Source organism: Crocuta crocuta, unplaced genomic scaffold (assembly GCF_008692635.1).
Source record: "Crocuta crocuta isolate KB4526 unplaced genomic scaffold, BGI_CrCroc_1.0 scaffold580, whole genome shotgun sequence".
NCBI lineage: Eukaryota > Metazoa > Chordata > Mammalia > Carnivora > Hyaenidae > Crocuta > Crocuta crocuta.
Genome location: NW_027527940.1, coordinates 2,504,368 through 2,528,425, shown reverse-complemented (window position 1 = coordinate 2,528,425; position 24,058 = coordinate 2,504,368). Strand labels below are relative to the sequence as shown.

Genomic DNA, 24,058 nt, shown 5'->3' with positions numbered 1-24,058 from the left:
CAGTCCTCCGAGAGGGTGTCTCTACACAGTCATGTTTCCCAGAGGAGGAAACTCACATCTGAAGCCCAAGTGCCCCATCCAGGCTGGGCACCTACATGCACACAGTGCAGCCAGCATCTGAGCCCAGGTCTATAGCCCCCATGCAAAGACCTCCCTCTGAACCCCCAGCCCATCCCTTCTTCCAATCCTCCCCTCTCCCTTGTCCCCAGCCCTGCTCTGCCCCAAACCCTCTCCCCCAAACACATTGCCAAATCTCTCCTGGTGCCCCTCGCTGCATGCATTCCCCCTACATGGCTGTCTCCCACACCTGGGACATGCACGTACTTGCCCACATGCATCCCTGTGGCCCATCAGTCATCCCTGCTTGGCCCAGACCCTCTCCTAGAACTCCCAGGGCCTCTGCTTTCTGTGTGTGTGTGTGCGCACGTGCATGTACCTGTGTGTCTCTATCTGTGTGTCTGTGTCTCAAGCTTCCTGGTGACGCCCAGTGACTGGTCTACCTCACTACCCATGTCATACTCACAGCGCTGATCACAGCACAGGGACCTGGCACCCCTTACACAGAATGCACCTTCCTAATGTTGGCCCATGACTTTAATAATGCCTCTGGCACATGCTGTCCTCACTCATGAGGGGAAAACAAACCTCTGACATTTGTCCTCTGTTGTCTGCTGCAGTGCAATCCCCAGACCCTGGCAGGTGTCACTAATGAACCATAGCCCTCTTTTCTGCTGAATCTAGACTCTGATTCCTCAACACGGTGTTCTAGGCACCCTCCTAATCAGTAACTGTAATTCCTTCTTCTGCCACAGCCTAGACAACAGCCGAATCTGTGATATTCCGTGGCCGAACTGTCATTCTTATTTATCCTACACTTGGAACAAAAATGTGGGCCCCAGGACAATTGGATTTTCAAGGGGCAAGGAGTAGCCCACTGAGACACGTGGCACAATCTCTGACTGGAGGCTGATTAGGCAGAGAAGGGGCTTGGTATTTCCCCTGGGTGTGGTTCAGTAGAGGGTGAAAATAATTTACTCATTAAAGGGTCTCTTTCCCAAGCTCACATAGGTGAGCTTTTCAACAATATGGTTTTAGACCACACCTACGGGCATGGGTTGAGGCAAATACCACAAGAAAGTTTCTTTTTTTTTTAATGTTTATTTATTTTGAGAGGGTGACAGAGAACATGAGCAGGGGAGGAACAGAGAGAGAGAGAATCCCAAGCAGGCTCCACACTGTCAGTGCAGAGCTCAACACGGGGATCCAACTCATGAACCATGAAATCATGACCAGAGCCAAAACCACGAGGCAGACACTTAACCGACTGAGCCACCCAGGTGCTCCAAGAAAGTTTATTTCTTAGACCTAACAATTCTGTGTGTGTGTGTGTGTGTGTGTGTGTGTGTGTGTGTGTGACGGTGTATGTCTTTGTGTATATCTGTATCAGTATTTGTGTGTGTCTTCGTATGTCACTATGTATGTGTATCTGTGTCTCTGTGTGAGACTATGTGTGTGTGTTATTTGTGTCTTTGTGTCTCTGTGTGTGTCTGTGCAGATCTGTGCCAGTGTCTATCTGTCTGCGTGTATATTTGTGTATGTCATTGTGTGTCTGGGGATGGTATATGGGTGAGTGTTTGAAGGTAGGACAGGAAATTCAGCCGAAGGGCTTTCTACACTCCTTTTGATTCTGACGCAGGCATTTGGAAACAGGTTGAGTAGTAAAGTAGGGGTCTTACCAGCAGAGCAGGAGAGCAGAGGGCAGCCAGATTAGGGGAGACCTTTATGGTCAAGCCTGAGTCTTCCAGCTTTTGTGGTAGATGGTAAGGAACTGGCATGGCTTCTTGAGCAGAGCCAGGCAGTGTGAACAGTCTCATGAATGTGAACCCCCTGGAAGAGGTGACTGGGAGACACTAGCGGTGGGGGACAGGGCATCCAGAAGTCAGCTGGCTGGGAAATTGTGCCACCAAGCCAGACTGGAGAGGCTGGGGGAGAAGAGGACCCAAGAGATAGTGGGAAGAAAAGGCAGGATTTGGCAGCTGCCTGAGTACAGGGTTGAAGTCCCACAGACTGCAGGGAGGCTGCAACCAGAAGCTCGAAGGGTGCAAGAGGAAAGAAGGCCTGGCAGAGGAGAAGGTGAGACCATCTGGACGGTGGCCAGCCTCCAGGTGAATGAGCCTTAGAGCTGCTGCTGGGTCCCCGAGCCTTCCAGGCTGGTGGGTGAGTGAAGGGGAGAGGAGGGCTGGGTGCAAAAGGCCAGCGACAAGATGAGGAGAAGACACGGGCATCTTGCCCTGTGAGGCAGCCGNTCCAGGCTGGTGGGTGAGTGAAGGGGAGAGGAGGGCTGGGTGCAAAAGGCCAGCGACAAGATGAGAAGACACGGGCATCTTGCCCTGTGAGGCAGCCACTTCTTCTGCTCACTGCTGCAGGCCAGGCCTGGGCAGACAAAGTCAGAGGGAGCCCTAGAGGCCCCACCCTTAATGCCTCCTACTAGTTTGCCCTGGGGCCCCCGCATTTGCCCTGGGGAAGCTGATGCGCAGGGAGGTGTTACAAAAGGACTCAGTAACAACTTTCAGATGGTCTCACAGGAAGCCCACAGAGCTGTTCAGGGGCCGCTGTGGGGGCCTGAGGCATGGACGGCAGGGGGCCTCCTCCTCTCCTCAGCTAGAACTGCCTCATTCATGTATATAAAATGATGTTATATTGTATTATGGAAAAACTGCTTTTCCAAAGATACTCCACTGCTGAAGAGAAGTTTGGGGACCACGGTCTTAAGCCAGCGTCAGCCATAAGCACTGTGGAGGCCCCACTTCTCTCCAAAAAGCGAGCCCAGCCCCTTGGAGTGCTGGAAGGGCTGCTTCAGATGGGCAGAGCCCAGGCACCCCAGGCCTTCCTCCCCCTTACGGGAACTTTGCCACTGCAGACCCAGACCTTTCAAAGTCAGCCTCAGGTAACTTAGCTGACATAGTCGGACAGTTACAATTTCTTGAAAAAATGATAGAGAAATAAAAGGATAGGGAGATAAAAAATCTAAGACGCATAACAATAAAGCTTTGCTTCCAGGTATGGGTTTCAGAATCTTCTAGAACCATGTCTGGCCAGGGGCCAAAGCAACTGGCTGGATCAGGCTAGTCTGCCTCCCCACACACCTTCACACCCCCTTTCTGTATATATTATAAGCCATCTTACTCTTGGCCACAAAGGAGGAGTCTTCTGGGCCATTGTGTCTTCTTGAAAAAGCCTGTCATTTATTCATTCATTCAGTTTTTCAATAACTATCTAATGAGCACTAACTATGTGTCAAACATTGCTCTAGGTGTGGGGAGGCAGGAATGAGCAGACAGATAAAAACCTCTCCCTGCTCATATACCATTCTAATGTTAAATATGACATGTGTTTACAGAAATGAATAAAAATTTGTAAATCAGATTACAGTAAGTGCTATGAATAAGGATAAAGTCATGGAGGGAAGTGGTGGTTTTATTTTAAATAACTTTTTATATAAATTCTATTTAAATTATAAAAATATTTAAATAGAATCTAAATTACAAAATGTATTTAGAGGCACTTAAGTGGCTCAGTCAGTTGAGAATCTGACTTTGATTTCAGCTCACGTCATGACCTCAGGATTGTGGGATTGAGCCCTGCATCAGGCTCTGCACTGAGCATGAAGCCTGCTTAGGATTCTCTGTCTCCCTCTGATCCTCTCCTACTTGTGCACATGCATGCATGTACACATGCTCTCTCTAAAATAAATAAATATATATATTTAAATACAATTTAAATTATAAAATGTATTTAAAATAAATTATAATTTATATTTAATTTTTATAAATGTGTTATATTTAATTCCTTTTTTATTGAGCTATAATTGACATTTAACATAATGTTAGTTTCAGGTATGCAGCCTAACAATTCGACCTTTGTATATATTGCAAAATGATCACCACAGTAAGTCTAGTTAACATCCAGCACCTCACATAGTTACAACTTGCTTTTCTTCTGATGAGAAAGTTTAAGATCCACTGTCTTAGCCACTTTCAAATAAACAATACAGTGTTATTAACTCAAGTTGCCATGTGGGGCATTACATCCCAGTACTTACTTGTTTTTTAACTAGAAATGTGTGCCTTTTGAGCACCTTCACCCCTTTCACCCAGCGCCACCCCCTTATTTTTCAGTGAAAGCCTTAATGAGAAGTTCCCATCTAAGCTGAGGTCTAAAGTAGGTTAGATGACAAGGGAGCCCTGTGGACATGTAAGAGAAAGGGCAGTGGCTTAGACCAGGAGGTAGTGAGGGAGGTAGAGAGAAGCACTCAGCCTCCAGGTGGCTATTGAAGGTCCAGCCCATGGGACTTGCTGATGGTTGCACATGGGTGTGAAAGAGCAGTCAGGGATGATGCTCAGGTGTCTTGCTTGAGGCACTGGCAGGATGCAGGTGCCATTTGCTGAGATGAGGAGCACTGCGGAGTGGGGAAGGGGCAAGATGAGGCATGAGATTTGGGTGTGCTCAGCCTGTGAGAATTAGAAGCACACGCAGAACATTGTAAAGCCATGGGACCGGGTAAGCTCGCCAAGACAAGAGCAGAGGTTCAGGGACTGAGCTATGAGAGTTGAGCGTTCAGGGAAGCAAGGAGAAACCAGCCAAGAAAATGGAGAAGGAGCTGCTAGGGGAAGAAAACTAGAAGGTGGTGTCCTGGAAACTCAGTGAAGGAAGTGCTTCCGGGAGAAGGAAATGGTCATCTGAATCACATGGTGCTGAGAGGTCAAGTAAGAAGAAAACAGAATTGGCCACTTGATGGTCTTGGCAAGAGCCACATAGCAAGACTCTGGCCCCTATTTCCTGAACCAGGGGTGCATGCTTTTCTAGCCAGGAGAAGACTGTGGTGTGGACAGGGCAGGGCTGTGGGTGCTGGCATTGAAGGCTCCTCCAGTCCAGGTGAGCTTACACTCTGGGGCAGAGGATCATCTCTTTGGATGGATATGTAGTCAGAAGATCTGCCAGCACCTCCTTTTATCATTTGATACCCTGCTCCCCAAACTGAGACTTCAGTTCCCTTCCCTGGCTCAGGGTGGGACTCAGAGATCACACCTTCCAAGAAGTACCAAGAACGTGGACTTACTGAGGTTTGCAGCCTGGCAGGAGCTTAGGGGGTAGTTTGGTCCTCCTCCCTCACTGACAGGAATGGAAGTAGGCCCAAGGAGGGCCAGGAGCAGGTCAATAGTGAGGCTTCTAGGACAGAAGCCCACTGCTCCAAGAGGCAGTAGACCAGTCTACCTAAGACTGGGTGCTTTAAACTCAGGTAGTCCCTGTTCAAGCCATCTCCTAACCTCCTAACATGGGCAAGTTACCTAATATTCTGAGCCCCACTTTTGTCACAAAAAGAGAGTTGTTGCAGGATGGAGTGAGATAGTACACATTGCTTGGTGGTTATTCTGACCACTGAGCCAGAGTCCTTAAGGCATTTAGAGAGCATATGCTGTTCCTAGGAATCAGCCAGGACTGGAGGCTTTCTTGGACTTTGCCCTAAAAGGTTTGGTTCTAAGATGGTTGGAATTTAGGCTGTGAGCTTTACATGGTCTCTAGATACTTCCCTTGGACTAGTCCAGAAGGCTGAGGCTGGTAAGGGTCTCTGCCAATAGGGGAGAGCCGAAACAGTGCATGCTGGACCTGCCCTGAGGGTCTCTGGGCAAGGCTGGCACTGGGCAGCGTCTTGCCTCTCTGCTTTTCCTGGACCAGGTACAGTCAGGTCTTCCCTGTGGGTGGGGAGGGACAGAGTCTCAGGTCTCACTCAGCTCCTCTGCTCTTTCTGCAGATCAGTAACGCCATCCTCATCATCTTCGTCAGCTACTTTGGCAGCCGGGTGCACCGTCCACGGCTGATTGGCATCGGGGGTCTCCTCCTAGCTTCGGGTGCCTTTGTCCTCACTCTCCCACACTTCCTCTCGGAGCCTTACCAGTACACCTTGACCAGTGTAGGTAAGTGGCCTCCAAGAAGATAAGGAAGGAGTGGGCATCTCACCAAAGTTGGTGGGGATGCTACTGGAGCAGTGAATACCATTCTGGGCCATACTGTCCCCTCCCACCAGAAAGTGTCCCTGGATTTCATTGTTTTGTTTCTTCACAAAGCACATCTGAAAGTGAAAACATACAGAATCATGTAGAACTTTGGAGCAGCCCTGCTTACTGAGGTTGGAGCATGCAGCTGGTGGCTCACCTCCCTCCTCCTGTGATTCTCAGTAATTCTGTGTTTCGTGCCAGGAATGACCCAGCATGCACAAGTAGGGATGCTTGTGAGCAGTGCCTGTGATGGGCTTGGTGGAGGGTCAGGGCATTGACCATGATGAGATCTGTGGATTTTCTGCGTGTTTGATCATGTGTTTAATACTTCCTGACATTTGTACACTCGTCCATCACTCTTTAGATCACAACACACTTACACTGTGATCTCATTGGATTCCCTTGGACACCTGTGAAGGGGAAAGAAGAGGTCTCAGATGAGAACTTGGCACTCAAAGCTGTCCAGTAACTTTCCCAAGGGCACCACTCAGTTAGGGAGAGACAGACCCGGGTAGGATACGAGACAGGTAAGTGGCCTTTCTGTGACATGGAGTCTCTGGTTCTTAGTGATATGCCCAGTAGTAGGGAGAGACGTATGAGGATCTTACACAAATAATTAAATAACATTGAATTGCCTGGTAAGAGTTCCATTTTCTTAAAAAATTATTTTATTTTTTAATATGAAAAAAATCAAAATATAGCCAAATAAAGAAAATAATACAACACACACTTATACACTGATAATTAAAATTTATCTATTTCCCTTCAGATACCTTTTTTCTTTTTTCTTTTAACAGCTTTATTGAGACATAATTCACATACCATACAACTCACCCATTTAAAATGTACAATGCAGGGGTACCTGAGTGGTTCAATTAAGCGTCTGACTTCAGCTTAGGTCATGATCTCACGGTCTATGAGTTCAAGCCCCACATTAGGCTCTGTGCTGAAAGCTCAGAGCATGGAGCCTGCTTCAGATTCTGTGTCTTACTCCCTCTCTGACCCTCCTCTGCTCACACTCTCTGTCTCTCTCAAAAATAAATAAACATTAAAAAACTTAAAATGTACAATCCAGTAGTTCTGGCATATTATTTATTTTAAAATTGTGGTAAAATATATATAAAACATAAAAATTGCCATCTTAACTGATGGAACTATACAATTCAGTGGCATTAATTACATTCACAATATTGTGCAATTATCATCACTGTTTCTAAAACTATTTCGTCAACCCCAAACAGACACTCTGTACTCATTAAAATAACTCCATATTTCTCTCTCGCTCCAGCCCCTGATTACCTCTAATCTGCTTTCTGTCTCTATGAATTGGCCCATTCTAGATATTTCATATCAGTGGAATCATACAATATGTGTCCTTTTGTACCTGGCTTATTTCAATTTGCATCATGTTTTCAAAATTTATCCACACTGTAAGATGTATCAAGAACCTCATTTCTTTGTGACTGAATAATATGCCCTTGTACAGATGCAACATGTTTTATGTATCCACTCACCTGGTGATGGACACTTGGGTTGCCAGATAACCCTTTTTAAAAAGAAGTAAAGCATTAACACCCTCTTGGCTCCTCACTTCTTCCCCAGAGGTGGCCACTCCCCTGTAATTGGTGTGCTTAAGCCCATTGCTTATTTGTATACTTTTCTTCCTTCTACTGTTATGTCCTATTTCTTTAGTCTTACTTTTTTTTCTTTTACTGGTTTGGAAGGTATACATTGTTAGTTATCCTTATGTTGACACATTAAAAAACTATTAGAGAGTAAGATTGACTTCATGTTGGAAGTGACACACAGTTCTATAAATGTGAATACATTTATAGATTTGTGTAACCACCACAGTCAGGTTACAGAACAGTCCCATAACTCCACCACCCCCATCATGCTATTCATTTGTGGGCACACTCTCCCAAGCCACTGCCACTATTAGCCCATTTCCATCACCGTAATTTGTGACTTTTGAGAATATTACAGAAATGGAAATATACAGCATGTAACATCTTGAAACTAGATTCATTCCTGCACCATAGACCTTTGAAATTTACTTATGTTGTTGCACGAATCAGCAGTTCGTTCCTTTTTTATGGCTAAATAGTATTCCATTGTATGGCTCTACCACAGTTTATCCATTCACCCATTGAAAGACATTTAAATTGTTTCCAATTTGCACCAATTACAAATAGAGCTGCTATAAATATTTGTGTATAGTTTTTATTGGCAAATATAAGTTTATGGTGTTGAACATCTTTTCATATTCTTATTGGTCAGGTGTGTATTCTCTTGGGGGAGGTGTCTGTTCAAACCTTCTGCCTGTTTGGTAATTACATTATTTGTTTTCTTGTGGTTGAATTTGAGAGTTCTTTATAAATTCTGGGTACNCTGTTTTCCAGAGGGGCTGCACCAGTTTACATTCCCACCAACAGTGTAGGAAGATACCTGTTCCTCACATCTTCACCAGCATCTATAGTATTCTGATTTGTTCATTTTAACCACTCTGTGGGTACAAATTCTTTATTGGACATAAGATTTGCAAATATTTTCTCCCAGTCCTCAGCTTATCCTTTACATTCTTTTAACAGTGTCATTTGCAAAGCAAAAGTTTTTCATTTTGATGAAATACAATTTATAATTCTTTAATGGATCTTGCTTTTGGTGCATATTTGAGAACTCTTTGGCTAATCCCAGATCAAGAAGGTTTTCTCGTGTGTGTGTGTGTGTGTGTGTGTTTGGGTTTTTTTCTTAAGTTGTATGTCTTTACACTTGGATTTAGATCTAGGATCCATCTGAGTTAGTTTTTTATAAGATTCCTTTCCTTTTTGCATATGGATGTTAAATTGTTTTAGTATCATTTGTCAAAAGACTGTCTTTTCTCCATTAAATATTTTTTGCACCATTATCAAAAATCAGTTGGAGGGCCTGGGTGGCTCAGTTGGTTAAACCCCTTACTTAACTTGATATCAGCTCAAATCTTGATCTTGGGTTGGGAGTTCAAGCCCCCTCTTGGGCTCTGGGCTGGGCATGAAGCCTACTTTAAAAAATCAATTGGTCATATTTGTGGGCATCTTTTTCTAGACTTTCTATTCTTTTCCATTAATCTATGTGTCCTTCCCCACTATCACAGTTTACTGCAGTTTTATAGTTTTTCTATTGGTTAACATTTTGTTTATTTATTATTTAAATTTTAATTAGTTAACATACAGTGCAATATTGGTTTCAGAAGTAGAATTAAGTGATTCTTCACTTACATACAACCCCTAGTGCTCATCACAAGTGCCCTCCTTAATACCCATCGCCCATCTAGCCCATCTTCCATCCACCTCCCTCCATCAACCCTCAGTTTGTTCTCTATCATTAAGAATCTCTTGTGGTCTGTTTCCCTTTCTTTCTTTTTCCTCCCCTTCCCATATGTTCATCTGCTTTGTTTCTTAAATTCTACATATGAGTGAAATCATATGATACTGGTCTTTCTCTGATTGACTTATTGTGTTTAGCATTATACATTCTAGCTCCATCCACATCATTGCAAATGGCAAGATTTCATTCTTTTTCATGGCTGCGTAATATTCCACTAGATATATGGAATATTATTTATGAATATTTAAATTATTTAAAATATTTAAATATTATTTATAAATTTTTAAAATATATATATATAAAGATTTCATTCTTTTTAATGGCTGGCTAATATTCCCCTTTCTCTGCATCCTCACCGCCACCTGTTACTTCTTGTGCGGTAAATTTTAGCCATTCTGAGAGGTGTGATGTAGTATCTCATAGTGGTTTTGATTTGTATTTCCCTGCTGATGAGTGTTATTGAGCATCATTTCATGTGTTTCTTAGCCATCTGGATGTCTTCTTTGGAAAAGTGTCTATTCAGGTCTTCTGCCTGTTTCTTTACTGGGTTGTGTGGGTTTTTTTTTTTTATGTTGAGTTTGATAAGTTCTTTATAGATTTTGGATACTAACCTTTATCAGGTATGTCATTTTCAAATATCTTCTCCCATGCTGTCAGTTGCCTTTGAGTTTTGTTGATTGTTTCCTTTGCTGTGCGGAAGATTTTTATCTTGATGAAGTCCCAGTACTTCATGTGTTCTTTTGTTTTCCTTGCCTCTGGTGACATGTTTAGTAAGAAGTTGTGCAACCAAGGTCAAAGAGATTGCTGCCTGAGTTCTCCTCTAGGATTTTTATATAGCATTACTCTCAGGTTCTGGAAACATAATAAGCTTTTAAAACACACAAACAACAGAACTTAGCCAAAATGACAAGATGGAGAATTCTTCCCAAAACATAGAAGACACCAGAGAAACTCTTGTTGCAGAGATCAAAGACCTAAAAACTTGTCAGACTGAAATAAAAAATGCTATAACTGAGATACAATACTGACTGGATACAGTGACAATGAGGATTGAAGAAGCAGAGGAGAGAATAGGTGATACAGAAGATAAATTTGTGGAAAATAATGAAGCTGAGAAAAGGAGGGAAAGAAAATTATTAGATCATGAGGGGAGACCTAGAGAACTTAGTGATTCCATGAAACAAAACACCACCCATATCATAATGGTTTTTTTTTTTTTTTTAATTTCTGAGAGAGAAAGAGAGACAGTGTGAGCAGGGGAGGGTCGGAGAGAGAGGGAGACAGAATCATAAGCAAGCTCCAGGCTCTGAGCTGTCAGCACAGAGCCCAATGCAGGGCTCGAACCCACGAACTGTGAGATCATGACCTGAGCCGAAGTCGGATGTTTAACCGACTGAGCCACCAAGGCGCCCCATAGAAGTCCCATAAGTAGAAGACTGAGGAAAGGAAGCAGAAGGTTTATTTGAACAAGTTATAGCTGAGAACTTCCCTAATCTGGGAAAGGAAACAGGCATTCAAGTCCAAGAGGGACAGAGAACTCTCCTCATAATTAACAAAAACAGGTTAACACCATAACATATCATAGTGAAACTTGCAAAACACAAAGATAAAGAGAGAATTCTGAAAGCAGCTGGGGACAAAAGGCCCTTAACCTACAAGGGTAGACACATAAGATTAGCAGGAGACCTGTCCACTGATATTTGAAAGGCCAGAAAGGAGGGGCAGGAAATATTCAATGTGCTGAATAGAAAAAAAAAAAAATGCAGCCAAAATTCTTTATCCAGCAAGGGTGTCATTCAGAATAGAAGGAGAAATAAAGAGTTCCCCAGACAAACAAAAACTAAAGGAGTTTGTGACCACTAAACCAGCATTGCAAGAAATTTTAAGGGAGCTTCCCTGAGTGGAAAAAAAAGGAGACCAAAGCAACAAAGACTACAAAGGACCAGAGAACATCACCAGAAACACCAACTCTACAGGTAACACAATGGCACCTAATTCATATCTTTCAGTAATCATTCTGAATGTAAATGGACTAAATGCTCCAATCAAAAGACATAGGGTATCAGAATGGATAAAAAAACAAGATGCATCTACATGTTGCCAACACAAGACCCACTTTAAACCTAAAGACGTCTGCAGATTGAAAGTGAGGGGATGGAGAACCATCTGTCATGCTCATGGACATCATAAGAAAGCTGCAGTAGCCATACTTAGACCAACTAGACTTTAAAGCAAAGACTGTAATTAAGGGGCAGTTTTATAGTTTTAAGACTTAAAATTGGGTACTGTAATTCCTCCAACTTTATTCTTCTTTATTGAAATTGTTTTATCGATTCTTATTCCTTCCCATATCAATTTTATAATCAGCTTGTGTATATCTAAAAAAATCCTTCTGGAATTTTTATTTAAGCTGCATTAAATTCATAGATCAATTTGGGGATAATGGACATGTTTACTGAGTTAGCAAGTCCATGAACACAGTATGCCTCACCATTACCCTTATATTTTAACACTGATCTATGATTTAACAAACCCTAAAGATGATGAATGTCTCTATTCTCCAACAGAACAAAGTAAGGTTGCTAGAATGTTTTATTTCTTCATCTCCTCTTCCATCTTCCATGTTTTTGTTGGCCAGTACTTTAGTTCTGCGTGTCTTTAACCTCCTTTTAGTGCACATTATTATTATACTTGTTGTTACCTATAAATAAGTCAGCACTTGTGCACATTTACCCACAAGTTTACCAGTTTATTTGCTCACAATTGCTTCTTGAATTTCACCTACTCTTGTGGATTTAATTTCCTTTTTCCTGAAATATATTCTTTAGTGTTCCTTTCAGGTAAGCCCATGCATGAGAACATATCTGTGTCCAAAAATGTCAATTTTACCCCTGTTCTTGCATTGTGGTTTAACTGCAAGCAGGATTTTAAATTCACAGTTATTTCTTCTCAGTGCTCTGAAGATACTTCAAAGCCTCTGTCTTCTGGCTTCTCTTATTGGGACTTCTCTATCAGTCTAATTGTCATCCCTTTCTAGGAATTCCATTTTTTCTCTCTAGTTGTCTTTAAGATTGTTCTCTCTTCTTTGTGGTCTTGCATGTCTACCATACGTTGTCTAAGCATAGGTAAATATTTACTTGTCTATTTGGAAAATCAATCTGCTATTTCTTTCGAAGATTAAGGTTTTTCTTTGATTCTGAAAAATTCTCAGTCAGAAGTCTTCCTGACATTGTATATTGCATAGCCCTATTTTCTCCATTCCATATATATATATTTTAAATTTCTGTTCTCCTTGTCTCTCATCTTTCATAGTTTCAAGTGCTTTATTCATCTAAGCTGGTTCCTTTGTGATTTCCTCAGGTATGTCTTCCTGTTCACTTAGTCTCCACCCAGCTCTCTTCATCTGATGTCCAACTCCTAGTCTACATTATATATTTTAATGGCTCTATATATTTTGCTAACTTCCAAAAGTTGTTATGATAGTTTTTCAAATCTATATGCTTGATCTTCATGGTTTTTGATATTTCCTTATGATTTCTATTTTTATTTACTTTTCTTCAATTATTTTAAACATATTCATGTTACAGTCTTTTTCAGATTGCTCCACTAGCTGAAGTTTTTGGAATGCTAATCCTCCCATTTTGGGTTTGCTTGCTCTTGTTCACGGTGGCTTATTTCTTGTGTGTTCTTTCATGTTTGACTGTGATCATTTGCAGTGGGATTTTTTTTCTTCCATAGAAATTTTGTGTGTTCTGGGTTGGGAAATCACCTCACAAAGTGGTTTTGCATTTGTATTCACTCAGCATGCCAGGAACAGCAGTGCTTTGGAGCTAATTTTATGATAATTTATTGGCTTGGGATAAACTTGCTCTTCTTTTCAGGGATGTGAGAAGGGGCAGTGGTTTTGTAATGAGCAGCAATGAGAGGCCCAGTCCACAAATGCTCATCCTTGGCCCTCTGTACTGGAGTTGAAGATGTCTGAGGATAAATGAGCCCTCAGAAGATATGCCAAGGGACTGATTTCTGTTTGCTTAAATACAGGCTTTTTTTTTTTTTTTCATATGTGGAGGTCAGGTTCAAGAGGTGAATGATAGAAGGGATGCTTTTATAGGTTGTGAGATCTATGGTAGGGATAGACAGGCGGCTGGATTGGAAAAAGAATGGAACAGGAATAGTAATATCTAGTGATGAGATGTCTGTTGGATTCTGATCATAGGAGTCTTTTGGATTTCTATGTAAGTCACCAGTGAACTAATCTTTTTCATGAACTCACTGTGGCCTTGTATCTGTTTGGACTATGTAGGGAGTGAATCCTTCAAGTAGGTCTAGGAGGGAGACAGACCTAAATCTAGGGGTTCTACCATGCTCTTTCTCCTCCTCAGAGGGGCTTGAGGCCAGCTCTGAAGGAGAGACGGGTGTTGCTGGCCACCCTCCCAGAGAGCCATGTGCCAAGCCCACTCCAGACCCAGTGTCCCTGCCCTTCCCCACCAGCATGAGGACTGGGTTAATGAAATCAACAAGAGAGCCTGGGGCACTGGGGCCAGACTGATGGGAGGGCTTCCTGCCAGGCACCACACACCGTGGGTTGGTGGGTTGGCTCCCTGCAGCCTGGGCCACATACCAATGGCATTTCCTTAGCACAGAGCAGCCACCACAGAGGGTGGTTATAGACAGGCAGGCCTCTGAAAGCAGTCACTCTGTTCCTTGTTAAGGATGGTCTGTTGGCTAGGGTTCAGCCCACAACGATCGTCCCTGCTCAGAGTTCACTCTGCCATTCCCTCCTTGACTTCAGTGCTTGTAGCCAAACTCCAATGAGAGGGGACTGAAAGGCGTGGGGACAGGGACCACAGCTTGCCTCTCAGCCTGAGGGGAGGAATCGCAGCCCAGAAGAGGAAACTTTTCCGTCATTGTTCATTTTGTCTGTATAAATTCTATCTGCAACGGTGAGGCCAGCAGTCTCCCTTACTCTGGCTGGAATCGGAGCAGCAGCTGGACGTGCAGTGGGCCGAGCCACCTTCAGGGCATCTTCCCGGTGCCAGGAGGTAGGATGAAGAGGACTTTGGCTCAGGAGCCACATCCGTAGGCTCGATCAGGGGCTGCGTGCTGGGCACCAGTGCAGCATGGACATGAGCTGTGCTAATATGTGCAAATGAAAATATGCAGAAAGTCTCACTTCATGGGAAAAGTTTGAAATGCGACTCCTATTTCAAATGCATTCCTATGGGAACTTTAGTTTTGGATTATACAAGGCGATCAGGAACAAATGAATTTTATTAAATGCACCACCCTGAGTGGTGTTTTGGAGTTAGACTGTCCTCGGGATTTGAGACTCTATCACAGTGTGGCCTCAGGCCACCTCCTCCACAACTCTGAGGCTCACTTCTTCCCTGTATGGAATGGACCCTCGGTCACAGGGCTGCAAGGGCTGGGAAGATGCATGCTCAGAATTTGATGGGGACAGGATATGTATGATGCTGGTTAAACTAGGGTCCCAAATGAAGAGGGACCTGCTTCCTGTGGTGAGCAGAGTCTCACAGCTCATGGCTGATGGACCTGGTGTCCTGGAGGCTTCGAAGGCAGCTTCTCCCTGGTCCTCACTGTAGGTCTTCTGCTCTGGCTCTTGTCCCTCAACCTAGTCCCTGCTGCATCCTGCTTATGTGAGTCCATAGGATTCCTGTTAGTTTGAACTTAGGCTGCTTTTCTGCTCTATTCCCAGACTCTCAGTTGGAGCAGCCTGATATTATGGGGAGAGCACGGACTTCAACATTCAAGTCCAGCTAAGCCATCTACTTGCCAAGCTAGTAGTTTAACTACTAGTTTAACTTTCTGAACCTCAATTTCGTTATCTGTAAAATAGAACCCCTAATACCTCAACTTTCAGGGTGTCCTGGGGGCAAAGTCAACACAAGACAGTAAAGGTAAAATGCTGGGGCCGTGTTAGCTGTCCAGCACATTTTTCTTGGCCTGCTCTTGTTCTGACGTTTGAAATTTGTTACTCATAAGTAATGACCCCCAGACCTATTACATCTTGATTGCTGATTTCGTCTCTTTGGAGCAAAGCTACTCCAGAAATGAACATGGGAAATGAAGAGTAACTATGTCTTTTAGGAAAAAAAATAAAGAGGGGCTGAACATGTGGGAAGCATGGAGACCTTTAACAACTAATTGCTAATTTTAAAAAGGCCAGGCAGACATTTATGAATGTTTAGATTTTCTAAATGTCAGAAGGGTCCGGAAATGTGCCCTGGCGCCTTTAGAGAAAAGACTAGCTACCCAGCCAAACCCCCAAGACCACTTCTGGAAGGCGCAGCAAGATTTTGGTAGACGGGAAACAGGCCAGCATGACACCAATTCTCTTAGGAGATAAGAGAAGAGACTTTGGAAACCAGAGTCTGGCAGGACGAGGTGTAACCTCTGAAGGCTTCTGAGCCAAGTCCAGAGGGAAGTGGGCCCCTATGCAGACAATGGATGCACACAGGCAGGGAGCTTCCTGTAAGATAAGAGGTGGGGGTTGGATTGTATTTATGGAGCAGTCAAGAAAAGAAAGGGAAGAGTCATTTTCTAGTCCTTTATTCATAAAGGTGCCAGCTCCTCACCCAGGCTCATTCATCCCTGAGAAGGAAGATGGGAAGGAGGTGTAAGGAGGGGAAGCCTCTGGCTCCTGAGTGACTGTGTCCCTTGCTCAGTGGATGACACACAAGGCTTAGAATGAGCTCCCCAGCCCCCCCGAGCAGAACCCACTCTGCTGAATGGTGGGAGCCATGCAACGCCCTTCCACTGGGGGGACTGTTCATGGCAGACCAGCTCAGTGGTGTTCAGAGGGGGAACACCCAGCTGTGGTGTGAGGTGCTCAGAAGTGTGAGTATATTTGTAGGGTAATTGTGTATACGTGTGTGTGGGGGGAGGTATTTTGTGTAGGAAGTTGAGTGATCGGGAGGTGTACTGGTATGGAGGGGAGGTGGATGTATTTGAAGATGGGGAGGGTGGAGATGGGGCCGTAAGCAAGGGAAGAAAGGTGGGGGAAGTGTTTAGAGGGTGTAGGGGGCAGTGTGAACACATGGGCGGTGGAGATGGGAATATATGTGAGAGGGTGTATGCGAGAGGGTGTGTGTGAGACGATGTATGTGAGAGGGTGTGTGTGAGAGGGTGTGTGAGGATGTGTGTGAGAGGGTGTGTTTGAGAGGGTGTGTGTGAGGGTGTGTGAGAGGGTGTATTTGAGAGGATGTGTGTGAGAGGGTGTGTGTGAGAGGATGTGTGTGAGGGTGTGTGTGAGAGGATGTATGTGAGAGTGTGTGTTTGAGAGGATGTGTGTGAGAGGATGTGTGTGAGAGAGTGTGTGTGAGAGGGTGTATTTGAGAGGATGTGTGTGAGAGGGTGTGTGTGAGAGGATGTGTGTGAGATGATGTCTGTGAGAGGGTGTGTGTGAGAGAGTGTGTGTGAGAGGGTGTGTGTGAGAGGATGTGTGTGAGAGGGTGTGTGAGAGAGTGTGTGTGAGAGGGTGTGTGTGAGAAGATGTGTTTGTAAGAGGGTGTATTTGAGAGGATATGTGTGAGAGGGTGTGTTTGAGAGGGTGTATGCGAGAGGGTGTGTGTGAGAGGTAGTCTGTGAGAGGGTGTGTTTGAGAAGGTGTATTTGAGAGAATGTGTGTGAGAGGATGTGTGTGAGAAGGTATATGAAAGTGTGTATGGCGGAGGTTGGTGGGGGTGTGGAAGCAGGAGGGTATGTAGGGGGAAGGGGAAAGTGTGCGTGTGTTGGGGGTCATGAGAGAGTGGGCAGTTGGTGCAGAAATTGTACAACCTTGCCAGTTGGATCTATTTAACCTGCAAAGGAAGACAAAACAATAAGAGAGGGGAAAAATCACAAAACACATGGGGGTTATTAAATCACCTGAGGAAAAAACAGCCCCAAACAGATGAGCACAACAGAAACGAATGAGATTTGATGTGAACCATTCTTTAATGCAGAGTGTAGGAAGGGATAGAAGCCAATGTGGAGAAATGACAGAGAATGCTAGCCTGTAGTGTTGGACATTAGGGGAAGGAGAGACTGGTCGTCCCCATGGCAGTAGCACCATGGCCCCTCTAAAGGCCCAAGCAGTGGGTAGGAGAATAGTCGACTCTCTGTCAGGTTTTCTTCCCATCTGTTTTGTGGGCAAGTCACAATCCCCCTGCCCCCTGCCTTGGCCAGCCTGGAAACGAGACCCCCCTGTTCTCCTGGGTCTCCAGCTGAGGTCTAAGTAGGGATCTGAGCTTGGCTCCCCCTCCCCGTCAAACCCTGGAGGCTTGTTTAGTCATTTCCCCGGTTCAGGAATGAGCCTGGGGTGGCAGCTGTGCTTGGCGTTGGGTGAGCTGTATCCTGCAAGTTGTGTCCTGCATCCTGCTCCAGGGGAGAGTCACTTCTGCAGGACCCCTTAGGCGCCGTGCAGGGCTTGGTGGGGTCTCCCTGGGAGAGTCAGCACGCGGGGTGGAAAAGAAAGGCTGGTTACTATTCCAGGAAAACTGTTAGGCAGTGAGAAGTAGCCCCACAGAAAGAGTGCAGACCCCTGTCCCACTGGGGAATATGGTTTGAGAAACCATTGATCTCTCCTGCAGGGGGCCTGGGACTCCCCGAGGATCCCTGGGGGACACAGGGAGGAACTCTCTGCTCTTCTTGCCACACCTGGTAGAGCAGAAGTGCTCCTGTGGCCCGAAGGCTTGAAATGGGAATCACCAGGCACATTCGGGCAGCGTGCTACCCAGCAGGAGACAGGAAACCAGCAAGAGCAGTTTCTTTCTCTCAGGAACAAGAGGACTTTCCAGGGATCAGAGCTCAGATTGGCCACCATCAGAAAGGGAGTGAGGCTCAGATCTAACAGGGGAGAACAGCAAAGAGAAGTCAGTACCAACAGGATGGTGTTGGAAGGTGGGGCCTTTGGGAGATGATTAGGTCACGAGGGTTGTGCCCTCATGAATGGGATCAGAGCCCTTATAAGACACCAGAGGACTCCCTCACTCTTTCTGCCTTCTGAGGACATAGAAGCCGGCAGTCTGCCACCCAGAAGAGGCTCTCGTTGGAACGTATCTGTGCTGGCTCCCTGATCACAGACATCCAGCTTCCAGAACTGTGAGAAATAAATACCTTGTTTACAAGCCACCCAGTCCATGATACTTTGGTATAGCAGCCCAAAGTGACTCTATTAGATTCATTCTCTTTGGTTAAAGCCCCTCCTTATGCCCTGGGACCTAATTTTGAGTTTTCAGGCTTTGGACTATCTTGTTATCCATCCCTCCCAGCTTTGTGTCATTCACAAATTTGTCAGCTGTTCCTGCTTTCACCCCAGCCCATGACAACACTGTTGAGTGGTATTCATCTAGGGCCCCCATCTTCCGGGTCACACTGGCCCATTGATGCCTGCCCTGGGCACACTTCAGGCCGATTCTCCCCAGAGGATTCTTCAGCCACGTGTCAGCATCTTGTCTACCAGGATATCATGACAGGTTTTGTCAAAAGGCTTCCTCCAGTCAAGTAACACCATGTTACAACTTCCTGCTGGTCTGGGAGCCCCACTAACAAAGGAAATGAGGTTGGTTTGGCATGGCTGACTCTTGATGAACTCATGTTGGCTCAGCTAATCACTTTTTTTTTTTTCCCAAAGAGCTCTTCATCAGCCTACTGAATAAATCTGTGAATAATAAGTTCTGCTTCATTCCCAATTGGGGGGGTGCATATTAAGTGCACATCTCTTCCAGAATTAAAATTAAATGTCTTTGAGCCGCCATCCTGCTCACTGAGGTATGTCTTCCTTCCCTCCTATCCACTAAAAAACAGTTTTGATGATGAGCCAAGCCAGATGATGCCTTCTTCCTTGGACTGGTGGTGATTCTTGAGGGTGGAGGGGCAAAGGTGTGGGTGGGCAAAGCCCCGGGCCAGCACTGTAATGTGCAGTGGACCTGTCCTTTCAGTGCAGCTCATTGGCCACATGGCCTCCTCAGTACAAGTAGGCATTTTCCCCAGGGCTCCTCTAGTGCCAGGGCGGCTGTGTGGGAAGGGGTGTCCAGCCTCAGCCTCAGAACTAGTCTTGGAAACTCAGTCTGAGAGTAGAGCACAGGAACATTCTCCTTTTCCTCCCTCGAGCTCTCTTTTCCTTCATAGATATGAAGCCTTCCAAGCAGCTCCTTTATTACAGTCCATCCACTGCCAGTGATCAGCACTGATCTTACTTGTCTCTAGTTTTCAGACCCAGTCCCCAAGTTCTTGGAAACTTGGGCATTATTGCCTGTCTCCAGAATTCTGCCATCTCCCTTCTCCCTTTAAATTTCTCAAAGTTTCTGATGTTCTTGGGTGAAAATTGATTTTATGTGAGCCCTATGTCCCAATTTATGATATACTCATTATTTTTAATCCTAATATGAACATTGCAAGGTAGTGTTATTATTATATCTGTTTTGAAGATGAATGCAAGGTAGGTATTATTATTCTATCTGTTTTGAAGATGAAGACATTGAGGTTCTGAGAGGTCCCCCAACCAATGGGCAGTAGAACTAAAATTTGTACTTAGTTTGTCTGGCTATAAAATATAAATTCCGTCCATTGCCCCATGATGTGACTCAGGCTGTCAACCCTAACTCAGTTTCTGCTGATACAGAAGAATATGTTCTCCTAGTTTCCCAAAATGAAACTCAGCCTAATGGAATAGACCACATATTACTACAGGGGCATTTACAGATTAATAAGACTTTGTGAACTCCACTGGGCATCTAATCACTTCTGATGTGTGAACAACCCAGTCTGCAAACCACTATGATTTCAAATCATGGGCCGTATTTGGGACAGTCTGTTCCAGGTTTGACGGTGGGTGTTGCCAGAGTTTCGGGAAGAACTCTTGAGTAGCGCTGAATTTAGGAGGATGGGGAAATAGGTCCTTCAGAGTGGAACATTCTGAATGAGGTTCCAGGAGTTTGCTGATAGCCTGAGGGCTTGCAGCTTAGCCATGTTTCCAGAAAACTCTCTGGAAGCACCCTCCTACCTTTATCTATTATTCTCTTATGGATTGCTTCTGAGACTTGGGTCTTGCCAACCTCCTCCTCATTTGACCCTACTCGCCCACAAACCATGCTATCTTCTGAGCAGGGAGGTAATGTGTGGCTTTCCAGGAATATGACTTGAAGAAGAACTCACTGATACTGTTCTGTTTTCCAGAAAAACTCTCTCTTTCCTCTACCAGAATGATGACAATGACTAGTCAAAGGAAAGCCCCATTTGCCATGGCCTTCCTGTGTTGCTCGACCCTTCTCGGCTTCTCTCTTGGACCAGGTTTCAGATCATTATGTGCTTTGGAGCCTGGCCTCAGGCTAGCCACACCTGGAATGTGTGTCCTTGAACAGTGGAGTGGCTTGACCTTGGTCTGCCCAGATTTGCCCTGTCTCTGTGGGTCCCATTCTGGGGGAAGTATACCTTCTTGCCACAGTCCCCTGTCTTTCCAAACCCACTGAGGGGTCCAGAAATTAGAACTGAAACTCTGCATTTATATTGTGGAATGAGTCAGAGCGTTGACTCACGTGCAGCTGGGGTTGTGCTGGGGTAGCTGGAGGAGGGGAGAGGTCCCAGCCTGTTTCTAGTTAGCATTTCACAGCCCTGTGAAAACTGGCACAGCCAGACTTCTGGTGTCTTGTGGGAAAAGAATGTGCTCTGATGAACTTGAGCCTTCCAGAAGTCTGCCTCAGGGAAGATGAGAAACAGACTGACATCCCTCTAATGAAGACTCCCCTCCCTCCGTTTCCCAGGGCCCTCCAAGATGGAGGAAAGCGACCTTGGGTGGGCAGGCAGCCTTTGGAGTCTGCGGTGACTGGAGTAGACAGGCATTTCTCTGACCCTACCACAGGATTTGACACGGTGGGAAGATGAGAACTAGTGACACTGGAAGAGGAGGGTGATGTGCTTCCATAAGTCAATGGAGAGTAACTGGGTACAGGGCCTTTCCTGGAATGCTTGAAAAATGGGGAGAGGTTGCTCTCTCTCCTTCACATGGGCCTGAGCTCCCAAAGGAAGCTGGGAAATCCATTCCAGAGAGGAGAGGGGTGGAGTGAGGTGAAGAAAGCCAAGCTCCCCCTCCACCCCCAGATGTGCTAAAGTCTTCTGATACAAGATCTTTTCCTCCCCCTTCTTCCAGCCCTTGGACTCACCAACCCCTGTCCTCTAGATTTTTAATAGAAGAGCCTAACGGTCTAAATTCTAGAAGACTCCTCTCTCACCAGAGCAAGCTGGCCATGGCCACCCACCACAGGAAATCCTAGGCATGAGTTCTTGGGAAGCTCACTATGTTTATTTCTGACATAAACACCTGTACCCACATCAAGCCAGGGAGCAGTGGGTCCTGCCCATGGCAGTGCCCTATTTTTCATGGCTCCGAGTCTCACCACCTCCCTCCAGGACAGCTAGCTGCTGCTTCCCTCAGGGCACCACTCCCTGGTGAAGGAAGCCTTGCCCTCTGCAGGTGAATTTCACATGAGTCACGGCCTGGGCCAGGGTGGATTTGGCCCCATTCATGGCTGGCATAAGGGAAAGAGAGTTTGTTAGGAGATTTTGAATCGATCTGGAATGCAGAAGAGCCTAAGAGGAACTCTGTAGACTTGAAGTTGGGGCCAATTGATTATATTCTTAAAATACACATTTTTAATAAAGGCAGTTCCTGACATAATCTGACACTTTAAAAGTTAATAATAACAAATGATCCCCAGAGCTTTTCATCTCCTGGACGTTTCATTAGGTGAAATTTCGTGAGGATTTTTGTGGCTCTGGCATAGCATGTAAGGTGCTGTGTGAAGACTTAATAAGCCAGTCAATGTTTTTATGATCTTTGATGACCACGAAATGTCCCACAAAAAATAATTCTGCCAGCCAAGCCAGCAACAGTGTTCTAATAAATGTGAATGTAATAAAACAACCAGAATCAGAGAAATAAAGAACTAGAACTCTTTTTTTTTTTTAATTAGTGTTTATTATTTTTGAAAGAGAGACAGACAGAGAGCAATCACAGGAGGGGCAGAGAGAGAAGAAGACAAAATCTGAAGCAGCTCCAGGCCCTGAGCTGTCAGCACAGAGCCTGACATGGGGCTCAGACTCATGAACTGTGAGATCATGACCTGAGCCAAAGTTGGACGCTCAACTGACCAAGCCACCCAGGCGCCCCAAGAACTAGAACTCTTGAAAGAAATACTTCTTCTCCAGTCCTTCATTTGTCATGCAGCTGCACTCCTGAAGCCAGCCTGGCCTATGTCTCACACATGCTTCCAGGCGTGAGTCAGTATCTGCATGACCATAGAGTGACCACTACCCTCCACCCCTCCTGGAATGCACAGCCTCACCTATTTTGCCGCTGAAATATCTCTTTACCTGGTCAATTCCACTCCCTACACAGGGGCCTTGCAAGCTGGTCGTAATCCCTTCATTGTGTTCGTTGTACTATCCCCACTCATGATCTTCTGGAATTTTCCTTAGGATACGATCCATGCCCCTTCCCAGGAAACACAGGCCTTCCAGGAGTGGCCATGGCCTCACCCTGGGTATATGTGCACACTGACCACACTGAACTTAATTCTGTGCCATACAGCGCTTAACCCACATCTCTGAGCCCCTCCACAGGCTGCTTCTCAGTCCTCACTGCCGATCTTTGTCTACTCTGCTTGCCTCCTCTTAGCTCAGGGCCATTTTCTCCAGGAATCTTTTCCCAAACCCTCTCCCAACAGCACTGGGTATGGTGTTTCACCTACATGCCTCCTGTTCTCTCCCAACTCATGTGGACCTGGGCTATATTATTATTTACATATATATATAACACATGACGTTTACCATTCTATTTTTAAATGTACAGTTCAACAGCATTAAGTACATTTACAGTATTGTACCACCATCAACACCATCCATTTCTAGAACTTTTCATCTTTCCCAGCTGAAGTTGTCCCCATTAAACACTAACTCCCCATTCCCCCTTGCTCCCAGCCACTGGTAACCACCATTCTACTTTCTGTCTCTATGAATATCTATTCTAGTTCCTTCATGTAAGTGGAGTCATGCAATATTTGTACTTCTGTGCCTGGCTTATTTCAGTTAGCATAATGTCTTCAGGGGTCTTCCATTGTGCATGCAGCACTTGTCAGAATCCCCTTCCTTTTTGAGGCTCAGTGATATTCCATTGCATGTATATATCACATTTTATTTATCCATTCATCCATTGATGGACACTTTGATTGTTTCTACATTTGGTTACTGTGAATAACTCTGTTATGAAAGCTGGTATACTGTTCAAGTCCTGCTTTAAATTCTTTTTTTGAGTATATACCCAGAAGTATAAATGCTGAATCATATGGTAGTTGTATTTTTTTTAGTTTATTTATTTATTTGGAAATAGAGTGCGATCAGGGGAGAGGCAGAGAGAAAGAGAATCCCAAGCACTGTCAGCACAGAGCCTGATGCAGGGCTCGATCCCACAGACAGTGAGATCATGACCTGAAACAAAATCAAGAATTGGATGCCTAACTGACTAAACCACCCAGAGGCCCCTGGTAGCTGTATTTTTTAATTTTTTGAGGAACTGCCATACTGTTTTCCATAGTGGCTGCACCATTGTACATTCCTACCAGCAATGTACAGGGGCCCTA

At 44.9% G+C, this 24,058-nt stretch overlaps 1 protein-coding gene across 1 annotated transcript in view; it reads left to right on the top strand.

Moving 5' to 3' along the window:
• The window catches only part of SLCO2A1 (solute carrier organic anion transporter family member 2A1), an 83,341-nt gene that overhangs the window by 37,997 nt on the left and 21,286 nt on the right, over nt 1–24,058 (top strand). Inside the window, exon 3 of the mRNA XM_077752312.1 lies at nt 5,813–5,975. Within this exon, the coding sequence (XP_077608438.1) occupies nt 5,813–5,975 (163 nt within the window). The remainder of the gene's footprint in view (nt 1–5,812; nt 5,976–24,058) is intronic.